The 21,585-nt window shown below is 40.0% G+C and overlaps 1 protein-coding gene across 1 annotated transcript in view; it reads left to right on the forward strand.

Annotated features, from left to right (window-relative positions):
- Positions 1 to 21,585, forward strand: part of LYST (lysosomal trafficking regulator) — a 122,266-nt gene that overhangs the window by 87,634 nt on the left and 13,047 nt on the right. Inside the window, exons 32-45 of the mRNA XM_019549833.1 lie at positions 1,174 to 1,350; positions 1,722 to 1,798; positions 7,137 to 7,325; positions 8,639 to 8,784; positions 8,869 to 8,965; positions 9,453 to 9,514; positions 10,219 to 10,274; positions 11,184 to 11,336; positions 12,668 to 12,912; positions 14,007 to 14,073; positions 15,772 to 15,928; positions 16,612 to 16,752; positions 19,252 to 19,469; positions 20,451 to 20,681. Of these exons, the coding sequence (XP_019405378.1) occupies positions 1,174 to 1,350; positions 1,722 to 1,798; positions 7,137 to 7,325; positions 8,639 to 8,784; positions 8,869 to 8,965; positions 9,453 to 9,514; positions 10,219 to 10,274; positions 11,184 to 11,336; positions 12,668 to 12,912; positions 14,007 to 14,073; positions 15,772 to 15,928; positions 16,612 to 16,752; positions 19,252 to 19,469; positions 20,451 to 20,681 (2,016 nt within the window). The remainder of the gene's footprint in view (positions 1 to 1,173; positions 1,351 to 1,721; positions 1,799 to 7,136; positions 7,326 to 8,638; positions 8,785 to 8,868; positions 8,966 to 9,452; positions 9,515 to 10,218; positions 10,275 to 11,183; positions 11,337 to 12,667; positions 12,913 to 14,006; positions 14,074 to 15,771; positions 15,929 to 16,611; positions 16,753 to 19,251; positions 19,470 to 20,450; positions 20,682 to 21,585) is intronic.

Consider the following 21,585-nt stretch of genomic DNA (forward strand, 5'->3'; position numbering starts at 1 on the left):
TATTTTTTGCTGTTTCGCGTTCAAATATGTCTCTGCAGAAAATGAGGATATTACTGACAGGCAAGTTTATTAATTTCAGTATTGTAGAATTTGGATAAGGGTATTTATTGACGGTAATCTGAAAAAAGAAGGGACAAGATAAATATGGCCTAAGAAAACGCATAAAGATAGCTTATGCTGGTGTTTGAGCTGAATTTACTGGAATTCTTAAACTGAATGCTAAAACTGTAATTTAAATTATACTTTTTTTTTTTAAAGTAGTTTTCAACCAGTATGGTTCTAAACTCTCTTCTGAAGATTTTCTTAAAGTGGAATTTGGAATTAGTGGTATACTCCCTATGGATGGAAATACCGTTACATTGCCAGGTTTGACGAGAGTGCAAAGGTCCTTTGGCTGCGTTGTCACAGTTTCTATATTTGATGTTTCACTGAATATTAATTAACAGGCTGAAGGTTGAATCTGAAATGACATCCATTTAGAATGGTGTTTTTTAGGAAATATGTCTACATCCCAGGTACTGAGCCATAGTAGAACAGAGAGTCTCTGAAGTAAAGGAGGGTCATCAAGGATCAACAAACTTTTATGTATTTCTGATCATGTGCAAGTTTCCATTGTGGATATAAGATCCCAGTAAAGTTTAGGGATGCAGGGAGAAGACTAATTCAGCAATGATGGCTTAGGTTGGGCGCCCCATGCTGAATACAGAAAGTTTACTCGCTTACACTTTTTTTTCCTCTCAATTCTGACTATGGTCAGTTGTGCAAGTGCCAAAATCTTGGGTACATAAAACATGAGATCTCTGGTACCCATGTCCTGAAATAAGCACAAGGCCCTAAAGAAGCGAAACTGAACACTGCAAATGTAACAAGAAATTCTCATTTAGCTTTCCAAGGGCCTCAACCATGCTTAGGAAATTTGCCTTTATTTAAGGGTTAAACTCTGGAGGCTTTTCTGCCCATGATTTTTGTCTGTTAATACAAAAAATGAGTTTTCTCCATATTTCTTGGGATTTCAGCAAATTAAGAGTGGGAAAATCCAGAAATATCACCAAAATTAGCAGAGAAGACCTGCACTAGAAAAAATAATTCAGTAAAAACATATAGCTTTTTAAGTGAGTGCTTAGGGTTCTGTTGTCCAATATTGAGAATAACTACTTTCTTATTCTCCTCTAGCATGGACCTAAATTAGCCCTCTATTTGTATGACTTAATGCATGATCACAAGGATGAATTGACGGAAGAAGAACAAGAATCAGCAAGAACATTTGTAGATGCATTGAAATCTTGTGGGTATAAAAGCATTCCTTCCACGGCACCGCTAAAACCAGACATCATTAAAGCTATGAAAGAGGTATGGGTAAAGAAGTATTACTTAAAATCAGTCTTCATTATGTTGTTTTAGATAGCCTTCAATTAAAATTAAAAAAAAAAAGCAAGCCAGTTTATAGTGGTTTATGATGATTTTCAAAACATGAACCACTTAAACTTTTCTGTCTTGGCAGGGGAGTGTTCCTAAAACAGAAAACTAATGCTGTGTGGTTTAAATCACTTCAATAGGTGAGATGAGAAGACATGAGTGGGCAGACCTTTCTTTGAGAGCAGTGGCTTGTTTAATTTGTTTTAGATGCAATGTTTTAATAAATCGGGTATAGAACACTCAAGCTGACTAGGCAAGCAAAAATCTATACCTTTCTAGTTTTAAAATAACCCTCTTTCTTTCAGGATCAAAAAAAGTACGAGGCAGAAGAAGGTGTGAACAAAGCTGCTTGGGAGAAGACTATGACTAACAATCGGCAAAAGTACGTGCCTTTATTAAAAGGGCTGTAAGATCTTTGTAAGAGTTCTTTGTTCCACACAGCTCATGGCAAAATGCCACATATACTTTATAGAAGAGTTTAAAATTAACAAAAATGGAAAGTTTATTGCACTGTAATTAAAATGGCTTGATTGTAGGTATACACATTCTGATAGCTTTCACTAATTTTAGAACAGTATTATTTAAATTTCAGAGCATTACATTGTTTATTTAGTACAATTTTAAAAGCAAAAAAACCCTAAGTAAATTTGTTCTTTTCAATTAAAAACTAACTATTGTATTTGTCACAATGGTTTTCTCTACATGTGAACCTTGTAATTAAGAGTATGGCACATGTCATTGTAATCAGACATGATTAACCCACTATTCTGCTATATTTGTCTTACCATTTTGTAAACTCTTAAAAGCTTTGTAGATTCCTGCTGATTTGATATAACTTAATTTTAAATCTCTTGTTATAAACTAATGGGATCTTTGCAGTAGTCATAAAATCATTTAGCTGTTTTCATATCTGGAATATATCTTACATGCCCAAATATGTTTGGCCAAACTAAAAAGCTTTTTATCTCGGGTAAAAACTTTAGCCAGGCAAAAGACTGCCTTGCAAATCCTGTTACACATCATCAAGACAGCTCCTACATACAGTTGTGAAATCTTAAGTCAGCTTGAGGTCAGTCTTGTCAGACAAGATTTGTTTAATGAATTTGTAGATGAGGAGTGGCCAACCTGCAGCACAGTTGCCACAGTGGTACAGGCAGCCCCGGTGTGTGACATGCAGCAGATTAGGGAGCAGACAAGTAAGACAGCACCAGGTAGGGCAGAAATAGAAAGCAAAGCAACACATTGGACAAGAAAAAAGCAACAAATTGGACAAGGAGAAAAAAGCAGAGCAGATGAGAGAGAGATTGGAGTAGCACTCCAGAAAAATTGAGAGAATTTGTGGCATACATACGAAGAAGTTTGGCCTCCACTGTCCCAGATAAGAAACCATGCATGGATAAGTCATAAACTTCATTAAAACTGTAGAAACTTTTATATGGATGAATGTTTAATATCAGCCCATCATGCATTTTGCTAAAATGCAGTAGCATACATTTTTAAAAATAATCTTAAGATTTTATATACTCATTGTGTTCAAAGACTTAATCAGCAAAAGGATGTTTTCATGCAAAAATCATATGGCATGTAGGTAAGTAAAGTGTGTAGTTCAGAGAATTTACATATCAAAGGACTTGTAGTACTGCTAAAAGTTAGTAACTTCCAAAATACTACATGTAGATCTTTGCCCAGAAGTAAATACCTGAGAGAGATTTGTTTTTCTTTTGTGATTTTTTTTTTTTTTTTCCAGTTAATGCAAAAGGAGAGCTTTTGATCATTCTTCTGAATTCTTGGAGCTTGCCCTACATGTTCTGTGACTGGGGCTCAAGTTTCCTTCAACTATCAAATCATAAGATATTGGTGTATGAATCTATTCTATGCCTAAATTTAGTGAGTTGACTTGCGATCTCTTGATTTAACTGATCACCAACTTGAGAATTAAATATTTCAGATTCTCTGCGTGAAAGTCTTGCAGGCAAATGATCCATATTTCAGTTATAGCTTGAGCGTTCTTTCTCTTTGTGGAGAGCCACGAGTACATCTTAATGGAACTCTCTCTTGGTAGAAGGGGAGTACAACCTTGTCCCAAGCATTCATGAATTCATTCACTGATTGCCAAATGTAGCCCAGAGCAGTTGGTCAGATAAGATGCATGAAAATAGGTATTGAAAGCGCTGAAATATATGCTGCCTGCAAAAATGAAATTGTAACCTTTAAGCATGCAGAATGCGATTCTGGGCTGTTCCTCCTAGATGTAGTGCATAACTTGCCATCCAGGAGTAAACAAAGGCTTGAAGACACCTCTGTACTTCCTCTCACTACACTCAAACTTACTCTTAAGTTATTTGTGGGGCAGGGGAAAGAGGGTGGGGAGGATAAGGGCTTAAACATTTCTAAACTCTCAATCCTCCCACCTGTTTGTTTTATAGCAGTGCCCAAGTTGCCTACTGGCAGTGATACCCATAATCCTCACAAGACTGTGCTCTGTGTTCATCCTAACCACACTCTCCTGGAAGCCAGACCTATGGCAGACCTGAAACACTGAGTTAGTAGTATTTGTAGCCATTACTATGGAATATGCAGGAAGCCTGAAAGCTTGTTTTAACATCTCTGCCAAATAGAGTTGGTTCAATAAGGTACTATCCAACAAATCCTGCTTCTTTCACTGAGTTCTAGTGTTCTGAAGTGGGATTTATTTTACCACCCTGACTCTTAATCAAGCTTAAAGGACCAGAGCAGTCAGGAACACTCATTCCAGAGAAATATTTCAAAATTACAGTTTAGGATGATTTTGAGAACTTAGGTTGTCACTCAAGTAGACTGCAATTCACACTTCAGAGTGTTTTTAATTTTTTAGCAATATCTTCAGTCACGTTATGTTCTGATTTATGTATGTTCTTCAGAATTTTTCTTTACCTATAGCTGGTTTGATTTTATTTTTTTTCCTTTTAATGGCCATATTCAATACTTTTTGTATAGGATAAGGAGAGCAATTTACTTACTGAAGATCTGGACAGATGTAACATTAAAACATTTTAAACTCCTTTGATACTCTTTGGAAGACTAGACATACATCCCTTTGAAGCACTCCAAAATATTTCCTCTTGAAATGGGTTGCTTTCTTTGAAGCACTTCACTTCCTGTTACGTCTGCATGGGAATAGAAGACCCAGGGTCCTCCAGAATCCCACTGTGCTCAGTTCTTTTCCCTGGGAGGGGAAGGCAGGGAGAGCTGGGTAGACTGTCTGACAGGCTGGCAACAGCCTTCCGGCTCTCCTACTGCTGGTCGCTGCACCTAGCTGCTACCACTGCTGCATCAAGTTCCCATACCCTAGGCACTGCTGCACCTGTTCCTCACCCCCATGTCCCAGAAACAGCAGTGTCAGCGGTGCCTAGAATACACTGGGGCTTCCAGCACTTGAGGAGCTTAGAGCCCTGCTGTAGGCAGGAGCCACTCTATTTCCCGTTTCCTTTCCCACCCCTAATGGAGGTGTTCTCAGTGCTATACCCAGGATTGCAATGCTTTCTAGCCCCCCTCACCCCTCTACCCCACCCCTCCGTCCCTGGTATCTCTCCAGTTCTGGCAGAGGGCAAGAGGATCTCCAGTTCTTGCAGTGGATGATGCCTAGGGACTGTGAAGGATGAGGTGCAGGAGAGCACCCAATGATATCAGCTCTTCTACTATCACCTTATTTGGGGGTGGACCAGAGCCTTGGGGAAAATGGCGGCTTCAGAGCAGCATTGACTGTCTAAAGATGAGAGCAGAAGAGGGTGGTGACAGCAGGGGTGGGGGCGAGAGGGGTGGAGAGACAGGAGTGAGCCACAGGGTTTTGCAGCCCCATGTAGTATGCCACTGCAAATAGCTGCTTGATGGGTTGCGCGTGTGCCTGGCATCTTTTTGAAATGTTTTGAAGCCCATTATGTTGAAAAGTTTCGAAAGTTACATCTGTCCACACCCTATCTAAGGAATCATGGAAGGCAGTGGCAACGTGGGGGGTGCACATGCACCCCCTGAGAATGCTGGTGCACCCCCTGATAGGCCATGCTCCCTGCTTAGGCAATGGGTGGGGGGGGGGCAGGCAAGAGTGCTGGTGCTGCCCCCCCCCCCCCCCACACACACACACACACACACACACACACACTCCCCTGTGCGAGTGCTGGCTGGGGAGTGGGAGCACTGGATGAAATGCCATGGCCACTTCTAGGAGTGGCCACTTCCCGGTTGGCGCAATCAGCCATGGGGGGACTACCCACCCTCCTCCTGGTCAGCAAGATTGGCCCCCCAGTTGCTGACTGGTTGCTGAAGGGGGCACAGCCCCCCCCCCCCCGACTAAGGTGGCACCAGTTAGCCATGATTGAAGGTAAAAGCAAACATTGCATTGAGTTGGTTCTGATTGAACCAGGTCAAAACCTGGGAATGGCATAGCCCTTTACACATGCAGCTTGTACCTGGAATGACTGGTAGTTAACTCAAATTAGCTTTGATTGTCCCAGGATGAAGTGTTATCTTGGATACTTTCTTCTCAGGTACTAAGTAGGACAATGGGTTTGTATCCTGTAGAGTCCCAGCTTTTGTCTCGGGAGAAATCCTGACTGTACTCCTAGGCTAGGGACAGACATACATAAGCCAGTTGAAGTGATCAGAAACTGGTTTAAACCTGTAACAGAACAGATGTTCAGTGCACATAAACCAGTTTGAAAATGGCTGAAACCGGTTTGAGAGAAACCTGGTTGATGGTAGTATCAGACTTAACTAATTTGGGTCAAACCAATTTATGTAATGTCTGCCCCAGACCCCTTCCTGGTTTAAGTTAAATCAGACACCCCCAGCATCCTTGCATGTTCTCTGGTCTGGGCAGGGCTATATGCTTCAGAGAGCTGGGCTGGCCCCTCCCCTCTACTCCCTGGCTTGCAGCTCTGGGAGGGACTGCAGGTACAGCAGGGTCTACCTGGCTTCCTCCTGCTTCCCACCCCCACTCCCTGCTGAAGCAGGGATTCCCCCCTCCCTTCTACCTTACACAGACGCCTCTCAGCATTAGCTAGTATACCACATGCTGGCTACAGTACATGCAGTGGGAGACAGGACAAAGGCAGACAGGACAGTGTCTGCTTAGAGCTCTTTGGAGCTAATCAACAGGTAGCTGGTAATGTTCCTCCATTCCTTCCTTGGAAATAGTGGTTTAAGAAGAGCTTGAACTAATGAGAGATCCCTTTGTTTTGTTAATGGGGTGATTAGTGCTCCCTCTGTAACTCAGTGCTTTGTAAATCCCTGCTGGCTCCCTTGCTGACGAGGAGGAGAGAAATCCCTCCCTAATCAGAGGGTCCTGCTGGGGCCTTCCTGTGCCCCACCCCCCTCAGCTCAGTACCCTAGGAAGAAAGGGAGGGCTGCTCTAGTGCTCCCTGGTTTCTAGCCTGAGCCACTGAAGGAATGTGCCTGCATTTCTGGAACAAAAAGGGAATGTCTATCCACCTCGAAATCAGTTCAAACTTTGCAGGTTAGACTGACCTTCAAACAGTGAATCAGTTCAGGCTCAGGCTTTTTGAATGTCTGTCCGTAGTCCCGAGGACATGAATATAGCGAGCCTGCCATAATGGGAACCCCAGGTACTGAGAGCAGAACTAACTTCACTTCGCAAACCATTTCTCATATGTTTGTCTTCAATTTTCAAAGCGTTTGTTAAGCATTTTATAATCTAGTCCATATTACCCTTTTTTTTCCTTTAGTCTCTTTCAACGGCTGGATGCAAAGTCAAAAGATATTTCCAAAATAGCTGCAGACATCACCCAAACAGTCTCCCTCTCTCAGGGGATGGAAAGAAAGAAGGTGATTCAGCATATTAGGGGTATATATAAGGCAGACTTAAGTGCCAGTAGACACTGGCAGGAACTTGTTCAGCAGCTTACACATGATAGGTGAGTGACTTTCCTTGTAAATTTGTATTGCTGACCTTAAGTATCTATTCTATATTCATTGCTGAGTCAAGAGTGTTGTTGTCAATTAATTAAAATTGCCTCTAGATGCTGCTGAAAGCAGGAGTAGGTTAATATGATTTGTTCTTCCAAAATATTTCAACTGTTTTTAAGATTTGTAAAATGATTCTGTTTTCCTGTATATTTTAATTGGACAGTCAAATGACACTTCTAGATTTTTAAATAATTAGACAATTTGCCGGGTGTATTTTGATGTACATACTGCAGGGAAGAGAAGAAGAAGAAATGGTCATTTTTGTCTGAAAGGCAGAGTAGCAAAGTACAAGAACACTATAGGCCTACAATTAATGTCTGGCGTAAACTGTATCTTTTTATTTGTGGTGCAAAATGAATTAAACCACATAAGGAAATATAGAACTTCAACTAAAGTACCGCATGCTGCTATTACAAACCAAATATTTAACATCAATTTAAAAACCAGCAATATTAAATATTTACGTAGTATGAAACTTCACAGCATCATCTTGATAGCACAGTGAAACCGGTCTAAGACAAAATCGTGTGGGACTGTGAAAAGTTTTGGCTTGGGCAGGTTTTTGCCTCTTAGGGGAAACTTCCCAGCCCCTCTGCTCAGTGCTCTCTGCTGCTCAGCTGCTCTCTTGGCCCTGTGCTCACACCTTGCACAAAATAGGTAGTTACTTTCTGTAATATACAGGATGATTCTACAAATGGGTCCCAAATTTTCTTTCCTGTTCTATGCTAGATGGTTTCAATTTATGCAGATCACATATACACAATTCCTATAAAGCAGGTTGGGACTATACAAACTTTCCAACTTGAGCAGGTTTTGGCTTTTACAGATTCTGTATTAGACAGGGTTCACTGGACACACCTACATGTGGACTTTAAATGCATATTAACCTATCTTAATGCACATGAAAGCGTCACAAAAAACCATGCTCTTCAGCTAATGCCCATTAAAATAGGCTAATCCACATTTTTTTAGTATCTTACAGTGGATATACTAGATTAATGCCCATTACCTAAAGCGCATTAATAAACATGTAGACACACCCACTGTGCTTTTTCCACTGGACAATCTCTTTTTGTCTTTTGCTCTAACTCAAGATGCTATGTGTAAAGTGCCATGAGTTGGAGTGGGGCCTGAACATTTGTAAGCACCCTTTGAAATATATATGTTTTTAGCAGTTATATTTTAATTATTTTGAATTGAAAAGTTGTACAACAGATACATTAACTGGGCATCTTAAAAGCTAAAATATTTAAATTTTCAGAGCACTTTGGTATGACCCTGTCTACTATCCAACATCTTGGCAACTGGATCCAACAGAAGGCCCAAATAGAGAAAGACGCCGTTTGCAGAGGTGCTATTTGACCATACCAAATAAATACCTTCTCCCAGACAGGCAGAAACAGGAGGGTAAGGTTATCCTTAATGTTAAGTCTGACTGATTTTATGAAAGCAAGCAACTATTTTTAACTTGCTTTTTTCTTTTTTTAATAGAGGTAATCAAACCCCCATTGTCTTACTTATTTGAAGACAAAACTCATTCCTCTCACTCTTCCACTGTCAAAGACAAAGCAGCAAGTGAGAATATAAGGTAAGCTTTGAACAAGCAAAAAGACTTTCCCAAAGAAACATTTTTGGCCCGTCTGTTCATGGCAGGCAGCCATGAGAGAAACTTCAATCTGATATTTTAACAAGGAATATTTATGCACATATATCACTTTGTGTGTGTCTGCTTGTTCAAAGCAGAAAATTTAGTAGAATAATGTAAGATTGTAGTATGTATACAGAGTGTTTCACTTCTAATTCTGACTTTTCTGTGAAAATGGTAGTTACCATTTTGCAGTTTTGGCCCTACATGCAGTGACTGGTGGTACAGACTTGGTGATTTCCCTTTTTTGGAAATAACCACGATAACTATTGTATTGAATCTTGTTAGTGTTTCTAGCAAACATCAGCAAGTGTCTGAATTATGCAGTTGTTCCACTTAATGTACTTGTAGTATTTGAAGCAGCTAACATTGGATATACATTAGAAATGATAAAAATCTGAAGTGGTGCTATTGTTCATGTCTATTTCAGAGTTAATCGAAGATGCATTAGTGTGGCACCCTCTCGAGAGACAGCTGGTGAACTGTTGTTAGGTAAGTGAAATTGTGTCAATGGTTGACTAAACTTCTCTACGTGTTTTTGCAATAAGTTTTATTTTTTGAAGTAGATTTAATGCATTCTAGAGTATTTAGAAAAATGTTACATGTAATTTGTATATGCATTCTATTTATAATTTGTTATAAGTTTTATATTAAATAAATAAATTCCTATTTGTTACTTTCTGAATTTTCTAAAGCGTATACAACCCATTTTTGGCCAGGCATGTAATATGTATGCATTTGATAACATCAGCACTGTTGTTTGACTTAGATATAGCACTCCTAGTAAAGATTTATGAATAGTAGAGTACTTAAACTGTTGTTTTGCATGGTTTTACTTTGCCATGTGACTATATAGGCACTAATTAACATCACAGTTTAAGTTGAGTAATTAGTTTTTGTTCCATTATCATACTTAAGTTAAACCTCTAGTACGTCTCTAAAATCACTAGCACAAGCATTCCAAGCATAAAGTAGTCATCAACTCTGTATTGATATTTACTTCACTGGAGTTGCACCTTACTAAAATAACTTAGTTTGGCCTTCCTTTTCTAGCTTGCACACTGCACTACTTGGATTTACTAAATACTTGTCAAAAGATTTTTAAATGCATTTCTAGTAAAAGGTTGTGCTGTCTACAGATTACTAACAGTAAATCAGCCGTGTTACTGTTTTTATATAACATTTCCTCTCTGCAGGAAAATGTGGAATGTATTTTGTTCAAGACAATGCTTCTGATACAATTGAAAATTCTGTGAGTAAGATTACCTTTTTCTAAATTTTCTAAAACGCGACTCTGAACACCTTTGTGAACTTTATAATCATCATAAGACTAATTTAATTCAAATTGTATTAAGATTCCAATTCATGGGTTGTTAATAATAGTTCAGAAACACAGTATGTTAGAGGATATTTTGACAAAGCTTTTTGGCTAATATATGTGGTGGTTTATTAACTTATGCTGTAGTGCTTAGGAATCTTAGTCATGGGTCAGAATCTTAGAATGTAGGCATTCTAGTAATAATATATGTATGCTATTTTTGAAATGTGAAACTTTGTAATGAAACAAAGCTTTCATTACCTTTTTATAATGAAATTTGAGCTAACTTTTATCCCTACCAATACCTTCTATTTGCATGGAAATGGAACTAATTAAAACCAAAAGTTCTACTAGATGAACAATAAGATAATTTCATTTATAATTAAATCTTTTGTACACCAATTAGTTCTTTAACATTTATTGCATAAGCATTCTTCAAGCTTTGTCTTATAGTACAAAAAATCTTTAACTACTTTATTCAGAAAATTAATTTACAGTACATAGGAAAGGTGGCCAAAGTTCCTAATCCTCCTTGCTACAAACTGAAATCTTGACATGGCTTGAGAGCTCTAGGACCTGCAGCTTTTGCAATGTGCATGCCCCAGAGTTGATCTGTACGCAGTGCTCCAGGTCAAAGGACAATTTGTCATTAAATTATGTATTTCAGTAACTGCTTTAAACTGCCCAGGATCCATATGCAGCTCACAAGCCATGGTTTGGTCACCTGCAGTATACAGTATAAATATACACCTGACAAAACTTAAAAAGGGTTAATTTTTTTTGGTTTTGTGTGTTTGCTGGAAGTCTACTTAGCAATTACTTTGTATCTGTTATACCCTTCAGAGTTTTCATGGGGAAACTGAACCAGCATCCTTTTCTTGGACATATGAAGAAATTAAGGAAGTTCATAAGCGTTGGTGGCAGTTAAGAGACAATGCTGTGGAAATATTTCTGACAAACGGTAGAACTTTGCTTTTAGCTTTTGATAACACAAAGGTAAATCATTATTAATGCAGAGTAATATAGTGTTGTTTTGATAGATCTTCAATGTGTATGTTCAATCTTCAATACGTATTCATGAGTTCACAATTTAAAGAGAGCTATGAGTAGGCTTACGAGAATTTTTTTATGAACTACCACAGACCGAGTTAATGGTTTAACTGGGTGGCACAGAGGCCCCCCCCCGCCCATGGTGGGTTGCTTATTTGGAACCACTCTAACCTGTTTGCTCTGAGTGTACACCCTCAAACCAGCTCAGGCGTGGCTTCTAGAGCTGAGGAGGGGAGCCATGGCTTCTTCCCATTGAGATCCTGGCTTTTTGGACTCCAAACCTTCCTGGCCTTGACTCAAGGAGCTAGCTTCCAGTTCTGCTGCTTACTGGGGAGAAGCAAAACAGACAGGTCCTTTTCAATAAAGACATTTATTGGAGCAAATGTCACAGAACCAAAAGACCCTTTCCTATCCAAAGGGTTAAATAGTCATCTGTCCCTAATCCAGCCCTCAGAGCTCTGAGTACCCCCAAGTTACTCAGCTATTCCTTTTCCAACCTGCCCATCCACAAGTCCCAAAGCTGCTTCCCTAATCTCTCTCCTTAGATTGCCTCAGCCTCCTTTTCCTGCCTGCTCTGGTCATTGCCATACCTATCTCATTCAGCTGTCCTGGAGCCTCTTGGGTGTCACCAGCCATCCCAACTTTGTTGACACAGCAAAGCAATTTAAATCCTGATGTTAGAGGTCCATCTTGTCTCAGTTGGCACCTAGGCACTCTGACTTCACCATCTCTAACCTACTCTCTCCACATCCTCCCCCCAATAAGTTAGCTAGGGGGAAACTGAGACATACAATTTTATTACAAGATGAGCACAGTTAACACAGAAAAATTACCATAACCCTGTAGTCTGTCACATCAAGCTTCTAAATTAGATACTGTATCACAGATGTATTCTAAAACAGGAGTAGCCAGCCTGAAGCATGCATGCCAAAAGTGACACAAGGCTGCCTCTGTGTGGCATGTAGCAGACGGGGGAGGGGACATGCAGCAGATAAGGCAGAAAGCAGAGCACCAGATCATGCAGGGGAAGGGGATTGGAGTACCACTCAGGGGGAGGAGCTAATTTTTTGGCAAGCCTGCAAATCTGTTACCCCCCATTCTCAAACAATGAGACTAAGCCAAATAAGTCTCTTTTACATGTGTCAGTTTTCTAATGTGTTGCCCACAGCAGGCCTTCACAACCTTACTAAATGAGGAACTTACTGTATAGAAAGGAAACTTAGTTGTTTTTAAATATAAAACATGGCACTTTATTAACACTATTTCTATCTTTTTAGGTCCGTGATGATGTGTACCACAGCATCTTAACGAATAACCTGCCTAACCTTTTGGAATATGGAAATATTACTGCTTTGACCCACTTGTGGTACACAGGACAGATTACTAATTTTGAATATCTGACTCATTTAAATAAACATGCTGGCCGTTCCTTTAATGATCTCATGCAATATCCAGTGTTTCCATTTATCCTTTCTGACTATACCAGTGACACTCTGGACCTGAATGATCCATCTGTTTATAGGTAATATGATATGTGAAACTACTTATTTTCAAGTAATTCAGCTACCTAGTTGTGTTGGAAAAAGCTATTCTCGGCACTGTGATAAATTATGTGCAAACTTGATTAGGAAGGTTGATGTGAAATATATTCAGTCTAGTAAATTAGTGGCTCTTAATAGGTAAATGGCTCACCTGTTTTAACTTTAAAAGCCTACTTGATATTGCAGTAGTCTCTAGGTCTGCTTCTATATTTACTATCCTGAACTTACAATCTGTAGAGTCATAAAGACTTCATTTTTTGGCATGTCTATGGTTAATTCTCCAGGGAAGATTAACCAAAACCAGAATTAATTCTACGAGCAATTTTCTCCAGCTACAAGCAATGTCTTTTCAGCGGATTTAAGAGTGCCTATATGAGTATTGCTTAAAACTAAATTGATTTAAAAATGTGTTTTCATTAAAACTGGTTCTCTTCCTGCATGCAGCTAAGGCCTTAATCTAAAAAGGTGCTGCATCAAGTCGGGAGTGAGGTGCATTGGCATGGACACATGATGAAGTTCATGCTTCTCATTCCAGAAAACCATTTTCTATAGTCTGTGTATAAATGAGTTTGCCATTACCCCTAACCTCACATAAATACTTATTTCCCTAATCTATTTGTAATACAGCAAAAGCTGTGTTACTCAGCACTTTATTAGTTGGAAAACTCTATTAACCGGCATCTGAGGGACACAGCAAAAGCAAAACCGAAAGTACCACTTCCAGGTTTTACTGCTGCCGCGAGCAGAGTTCTTGCCACTTCTTCAGCCCACGGCCCAGGGCAAAGCAGCCTGCACAGGGCTCCCTTCCCTGTCCCCTGGAACACTGATACCAGGGAGTGCACCAGACAGTGCACATTTGATTAACTGGAATATTTGATTAACCAGCATCCCCCATGCCTGGGAGATGCCAGATAACAGAGCTTTTACTGTATTTTTTTCTTAGGATTTGCCTTAGTCCTTTTAGGCTTTTAACCTAAAAGTATTAGTTTCCATGATGGTTAATTTGTATCTAAATGAATTTGCTAATGACATCCTACCATTTCTTCATTTTTTTTTTTTTTTTTTCCTGTTTCAGAAACTTAGTCAAACCTATCGCTGTACAGTCTAAAGAAAAGGAAGATCGTTATGTGGATACCTATAAGGTACTTTTAAAATATTAAATTTTTACATGTATGCATCTGATATTTAAAACCAAAATAAGAGGGAGACTTTGTATAATATGTGTCCATAGATGAGAATCTGGGTTTTGAAGGATTTTCATTTTCAATGTTAAGGTCCTGTGAATGTTCTCCACAATGTGGATGGATTCTGCTCATATATTTTTGTCTCTGTGTACCCAAAAATATCGACACAAAATCAGCGTAATCTTACAAATCATAATGCACTTTTTAGCACCCTTTTAATATATCATGGTTATTGAATTCATTATTTATCACTTCTAATATATGAAACTGACTGAAAAAGCTAGAGAAACGTATATGTAAATTTTGGTGCTTTCCATAATGTAAAAATTACGTTACTAATATACAACAGCTATGTTTGCCTTCAAATATCTTTAGTCATTTAGACTAAGTGTGCCGTAAATGTAAGTGCTGCTTCACTGAAGATCAATGCAATTGGAAAACTAGAACTAATCATTTAAGCTACTGCTGTTATATTACCCCACTAGCACTGCCTGCTGTCGCTGTTAAATAGTTTTGTTGATCCTATAAATAGAACTTTGTTCCTGGTGCCTTTTAAAGTCCATAGAGAATGTCTTGAGGCTGGATTCATCAAAATGTGGGCCTTACAGTTGCATCTGCATATATATGCAAAGGCTTGTTTTTAAAATGTGTGGAAAAACCTGACCTTGTGGTGCTTCTGGGGACTTGGACCATTAATTGAACATGTTGTTAGGTGAGTCCCCTCAGTGGGGAGCTTGGATCAGCTCTTGGGATTCCCAGCTATGGGAGCATATGATGAGCCCCTACAGCTAGGAGTCCTGTCATCTGCCAGCTCCCAGTGGCTGTGAGCTTCATCAGCTGAGGGGGCACTCACCCACAGAAACTTGCTACTTTCTGGTACAGGGGGAGCCTGTGATCATGATCCTGGGCTCCCCCTGCACCAGCAATAAGACATGGTAGGATCTGATAAGCAGTCCCACAATATCCATATGTGCATGGCAAGAGGTGCATGGCAGAAGATGTGATTGAGTGGCTCGCACATCAGATCCCATTGCACCTTTACCTGCATATCTGGCAGGGGCCTCAGTTTCTCTTGAAATTATGACCTAGGCTTGTAAGTTTTATATCTGAAAATTGAGTAAATGTAGCTTTCCTTCTGAAAACTTGCACTGTCCCTTCAAACTTTCCACACCCAAGATTAGGTTTTTGGATATAAAGGTCTAGATAAAGCATCTTGGATGTGAGTTCCTGCATAATGCTTCCAAGGTTTTTTCTTTTTAAAGCTGCAAAGACAGCCTGATCTAACTCATAAGTCATCTGTTTCTGACCAAAAGATAGCAAGCATCAGGTTAGCTAAACTCATGTCAAACAAGACTTAACTACAAATGGAAAATAAGATAAACCATTTCAGTACCTTTGCAGAAAACCATAGCTTATATTTTGCTAAGATGTAATTAATAGATGGAATATTCACTTAAAATAGAGTAGGTTGTTCTCTCTGTAGAAAAGTTAATTTTATATTGAAGGAAAGCAGAACAGTTTCTTGCAAGAGGTAGCACCAGTGAAGTGTGAAAGTTTTATCTCCCTCTAACCCTTAGTAGCAACTCTGGCAAAATTAAGTAGCAGGCAGAAGATGAAAATGCACCTAGGCTTCTTCACATGTATTTCCTACTCTAGTACTTGGAAGAGGAATACCGTAAAGGAGCTCGAGAGGATGACCCAATGCCCCCTGTTCAACCTTACCACTATGGCTCTCATTACTCCAACAGTGGAACTGTACTTCACTTCCTTGTCAGACTACCTCCTTTTACTAAAATGTTTTTAGCCTATCAAGGTAAGACATTTCTGTTTAAATGTAATTAAACTCCATCTTGATAAACTTGTGAAAGGAAATGTATGGTGGAGATTTTAGAGAAAGGAATGCAGTCAGGATCAGGCCCTTGGCTTCTGGTGCTGGCAGGATGCAGCAGGTATATCTGACTGACAGCTGGGCTTAAGAGGGGGCAGCCAGCCTGACTCCAGGAGGATTGGGCTAGGTAGGCAGCCATTAGCACCTGACAAGCTGAGAACCCGGTCCTGCCAGACCCAGGCTGTGGAGGAGGAATTGAATTGAATGAGGTGCATCTATACCATCACCCTACCCCACCCAGTTCTGCCTCTGGCAAGAGACTAGCCTCTGAACCAGGAAGTTGCTTCCAGAGTGTGCCTTTTTTCTTGATCAACAGTAATGTGAAATTGTTGTGTGTGGTAATCTCTAAAATATGCCCTACCTTGAGAGCAGACCCATTTTGAGGCTTTCCTCAGGAAAGCCTACAATATTTGTGCCCACAATGCATGTCCCTCACAATGGTCTAAATCTTCTGCAGCTTTCTAACTGGGATACAAAGGCTCTAGCTGCTCAGATTTGATTAATGGAATGAAATGGGCAAAGGTGACTCTTTGAAATGTCAAATGTGCAGGTAGTGTTATGATTTCCTCCTGTCAGTGTAACAAACTCAGTTTGGGTTTTCTTTGCAGATCAGAGTTTTGACATCCCAGACAGAACCTTTCACTCCACCAATACAACCTGGCGTCTCTCATCCTACGAATCTATGACTGACGTAAAGGAGCTAATCCCAGAATTTTTCTACCTCCCAGAGTTTTTAGTTAACAGAGAAGGTATAGTAAAGATCAACTGGGCACTACCTTTTTTGAACATCCAAGGACTTACCTGTAGGTTGAAACTGAGAACTGTGTGTGATCAGTTCTTTCCCAAGCTATTGAATTTTTAACTGTCCACTAAGCAGGGTGTTGGAGGGGAAAACCTGACTGGTCTCAGGTATTGACATTATGAACCCACAGAGCCTTAGTTTGGCTGGGCCACTGTAGTCACAATTTTAGTTCTTCAAATCCAAATATCATGCCCATGAGCTGCACTGTCATAATCCCATTTGAATATGAAAGAACTGAAAAGATGCGTGGTAAGTATAGTAATTAAAACACCCTACCTATATTACTCTTAGAAGTAATGTCTACTATAAATACTTATGTTCCTTTTTTCAGCTATTTATGGTTTTGGGTCCCCAGAGTACTCTGACAGTATCAGTCAGATACAGCTTTCTCTCGTTATGTTGAACATGAGTGAATTTATATCTTATTTTATTAGAATATGGAAGAAGGTATAAAGACAAGCAACTTCTGTTAAACATTGGGAGTTGAGGGTACTCAGGTTCTCACTGTAGTGTTCAGCACTTAAAAAGATTGAATCTCTTTAACTGTTCATATTTCCTTGCCAAATTCGCTGAAGAACTCAGTGAAAGGGATCAATGCTGTAAGAAGATGGAGGAAGCAGGTTGTTGAATCAGCATAAAATATCCCATACAGAAAGGGCTTTTAGTGAGTTTTTTTTTCTGTAGAAAATTGGCCTTTCAGTGTTAGGTAGAAAACAAGTAGGTGTGTGTCTGTGAACAATGCAGATCTGAAACCTGGCTGAAACTGCATAGAATAGTGGAAGTTTGGTAGTACTCTGGACAGAGATCGTTTCAGATGTAGTGAAAATTTTAAAGCCTTGTACAGTCATTCATTTTCTCTTGGGAGAGTTGCTGCTCCCCCAGGAGAAACCACAAGTGTACAGATGTTCAGTCTTTTTCTCCTACAGTAAAAATGGCCACTCCAGGAGAAAAATAACCTGGGAATAACCAGGGTTAAATCAATCCTTGGAGAGTTTTTCTCCTGGGAGAGCAAATGTCTGTATGAGCACAGAAAGAAGTGACAATTTTCACCCGATCTGCCCACAAAAAGCAGTTTAAACTGTGACACAGAAAAAAGCACAGAAAGCTGTGACCAAATACAAGTGTATGGCTGCAGACAGCTTTCAAAATGGCTGATCAGGTGAAAATCTGACTCCTCATTGCATGAGGTGTCCAATGAAGGCGTTTCAAAATGTAGCAGCTTCTGTAACTTGGGCTGCAGCATTCCCAGCCTGATGCTATTTTCAGAATGGGAGGGAGGGAAAGGGAGCAAAGGTGTTTTATACACACCCACCCCAAGGTGGTGGGGGCTCCAGTTCACCCAGCCCACCTTTCAGCACTGGCTGGGGAGTCCCACGAACAAGCTCCTTCTGCTGCCTTTCTCCTCTCACATTCTGAAAACAGTGAGCACTGGCAGAGAGCCCATTGTTATGGGAACCTGGCTGCAGGCTCCCAGCTGCAGCTAGATTTCCCTGCCCCCTGGAACCAACAGTGAACTTCTGTTTGGTCTAGGGTAACACTGTGACTCATAACACTTTGCAGAAATTGTCTGCACCCTATACGTTGTGGCTGTTCTCAAAACAGAGCAGTCTTCCAGCATCTTTCCCAGAGGCAGTTTTTCATTTACTGGACTCTGCTGCTCCAGCAGGTAGCAGAACACATTCCCTTCACAATCCCCACATTATGCTGCAGGGAAACACAGACCTGTCATGGACAGTCTGGATCAGCTAACTGGGGCTTCTGAGTGCACTGTTACCATCTATTGCCAGGCAGACTAAGAGAGCCTGCAGAGCTCGCTGAGATGTGTGCACAGGGGCTCCCTCCCTGGCTGCACAATGTGTACAGTGTCAGCACTGCAGGCTCTCCAGTCCTAAGGACCTCAGCATTCAAGTGTCTACATGTGACTCTGGATATGTTTTTTCGTACTAGGAGAACAAACCTGGGAGAATTCCTCCCAGATTATTTGAATATATGTATGCAGCACAAGGCATCTAGGCTATGTCAGAAATATCTCATGGTTCTGCAGCTTCTTGCATTGATATTACAGCTGTCATATTACACATGAAATTCTATAGTATGGTTGGATCTTTTCTGTGACAAGGATGAGAAGCAGGTTACTGTGTTTCCAGCAAGAAGTCTATTCAAACAAGTTCCTTACAAAAGTACTGAAAAGCTTTATAGTTTCACAGTGCTTTACAGTAAGAGAAATAATACTAAAAGGGTACAGATTTCTCTGGATCATCAACTCATAATTTTCATATACGTTTTTGGTGTGCCACAAAAGCTATTTAATGCAGAGTTCTGGAGAAGGTTCCTGGAGATGATTTACATCATGAGAAGTACCCGATCGCTGTGTGCTTGCAAGCTGGTTGGGTATTTCTTTTGCTATTTTAGTAACTGAAAATATAAACCCACTTTATGCTTATAGGTTTTGATTTTGGAGTGCGACAGAATGGTGAAAGAGTTAATCATGTCAATCTCCCACCGTGGGCACGTAATGATCCTCGTCTCTTCATCCTGATTCATCGTCAGACTTTGGAGTCTGACCATGTTTCCCAGACAATCTGTCATTGGATAGATTTGGTGTTTGGATATAAGCAGAAGGGCAAGGCTTCAGTTCAGGCTATAAATGTTTTCCATCCTGCTGTAAGTATCTTCTTAGTCAAGTTGGCTATTCATAATACAATCTTATGATGGGAAAAGTGTCCAACATGATTGTTTGGAGAACATCTGGATTATGCAGGCTCCCTTGAAAGTTAACTAGCAAAAAACAGCAAGGGCATTCAGTGTTCAGGATGGATTGGCTAAATTATAGTGTTTGATATGAAGTTCAACAATGCTTGAGTTTTTTTTATTTTGTCTTTCATTCTTGTTGGGCACTCAACCATTGTTTAATACTATCCAGAAATGGTGTCTGCCTCTGCTTTATGTTTCTTCAAAAAGAAGCCTTTCATTTTGGCAGACTATCAAAAGCTGCAGCAGACATGAATAAAGTTCAGTGTCATAGAACAAAACGTTTGTCCTATTCCCTCCTGTACAATCATTCTTTGTTCCTTAGATATGTTCTCCTGCTACCTGGTGCTCCATTTAAGCTTCACTGCACTATTAAGGCTTTGTGTTACTCTCCAAAGTTTCTGCACTTAGGGCAGTGGTGAAAAGAGAACAAAACGACAAAGGGACTTATTAATTGCAGAAGAATTCCTAAAACTTACTTTTTCAGCTCAGACTGCATTTGAATAGCTTCATGCAAGAGTAATATAACACTTGTCAAGCCAGGTGCTCTCCTGCTAGTTTAATTGAATTCTCTATAATTGTTGAGGAGTTCATAGTAAAATATGGTATTTAAAATAGCCTTCGTTTTTTAAAAACATGCATATAAAAAAAATTGCACAGCAACTTAAGCTTGCCATAGCGACCACTTCTTGAAGCACAAACCAAGGCATATACACAGAATGAGAGGAAGGATGCATGGATTTGGGGTTTTGGCAGCTAGGGACCAGAGGAACATGGAAAACTTGCCTCTCTTCTCTTCTTGTGTTAAGCTGAAGAATTAAAAAAAAATTGAGCCCTATTGCAGTATAAGGAGTCAGGATGACTTATCATGAAAAATTTTTTACTATTTTGTAGACATACTTTGGGATGGATGTTTCTGCTGTTGAAGATCCTGTTCAAAGAAGAGCTTTGGAAACCATGATAAAAACATACGGACAAACACCTCGTCAGTTGTTCTACACAGCGCACATCAGCAGACCGGGGTCCAGGCTTATAATGGAAGGAGAACTTCCTGCTGCAATGGGCTTATTAGTGCAGTTTGCTTTCAGAGAAACCAGGGAGCACACTAAAGAAATAGTATATCCAGTATGTCATTTTGATTCGCAGGATTGCTCAATTAGCATTCATAGACTATAATTACTGCACCCTGATGCTCACATCTGAATAATTAAGCGGAACAGCTGTACTTGGACTGTATTAAGGCAAAGCACTGGCACAATATTCTCTCCATGATTAAGACATTTCATGATTATGTACATCAGCACAGGACTAGCATGATGATTTGCAGGGCCCCAAGCTTATAGAGGAAGAGCCTTGTATTGATTTTATTCTTCCCTATCCTAGTGCCAGAGTATGTGTGGTAAGGGAGTGTAGCCTCTTCTCCCACGCTGTGCACAACAGAAAAAGAGAATATTGTTCTGCACCACAGAGTACCAGAGTGCATGCTCACGTGTCTTTCTGTAAGAAGTGTTACCCACAGTAAAAGTGACCGTAGATTAGAAGCATCGAGAGAGTCTCCTCCTTGCCTCTTACAAAAATAACTATGGAAAAATGATCTTTTTTCACTTCATAGTAACAGCCTTTAAGTAAAGGAGCAGTTAGAGGAGGGTGGTACCATGGAGTCTAGTTGGTTCAGAGTCATGAGCTTTCAAAACTCCCTGTTTTGTCAGGAGTCCATTCCCATAATATGAAGTCAGCTGTTGCCTACAAAACCTTGTGGTGCTCTGAACCAGTTAGTCTCTAAAGTGCTAGCCTGCCCTGCCTCTTCCCTGACTACAGACTAACACAGCTAACTGGCTACTCCTAACTTTAAGTAAAGGATGAATGTCTTTCACATGCTCTGGGATGAGGGTGGGGTGCTTTAATTAGAGCAACTCTCTGGAGCTGCTTTAATTAAACTGCCCACTGAGTCATGTGTTAGCATTTTGCACTTTAGAATGGTGGCAGGGATGCTTTAACTAAAGCTTGTTCAATGGGCTTTAGTTAAAGC

This window comes from Crocodylus porosus, unplaced genomic scaffold (genome assembly GCF_001723895.1).
Source record: "Crocodylus porosus isolate Cpor-Errol unplaced genomic scaffold, CroPor_comp1, whole genome shotgun sequence".
Lineage (NCBI taxonomy): Eukaryota > Metazoa > Chordata > Crocodylia > Crocodylidae > Crocodylus > Crocodylus porosus.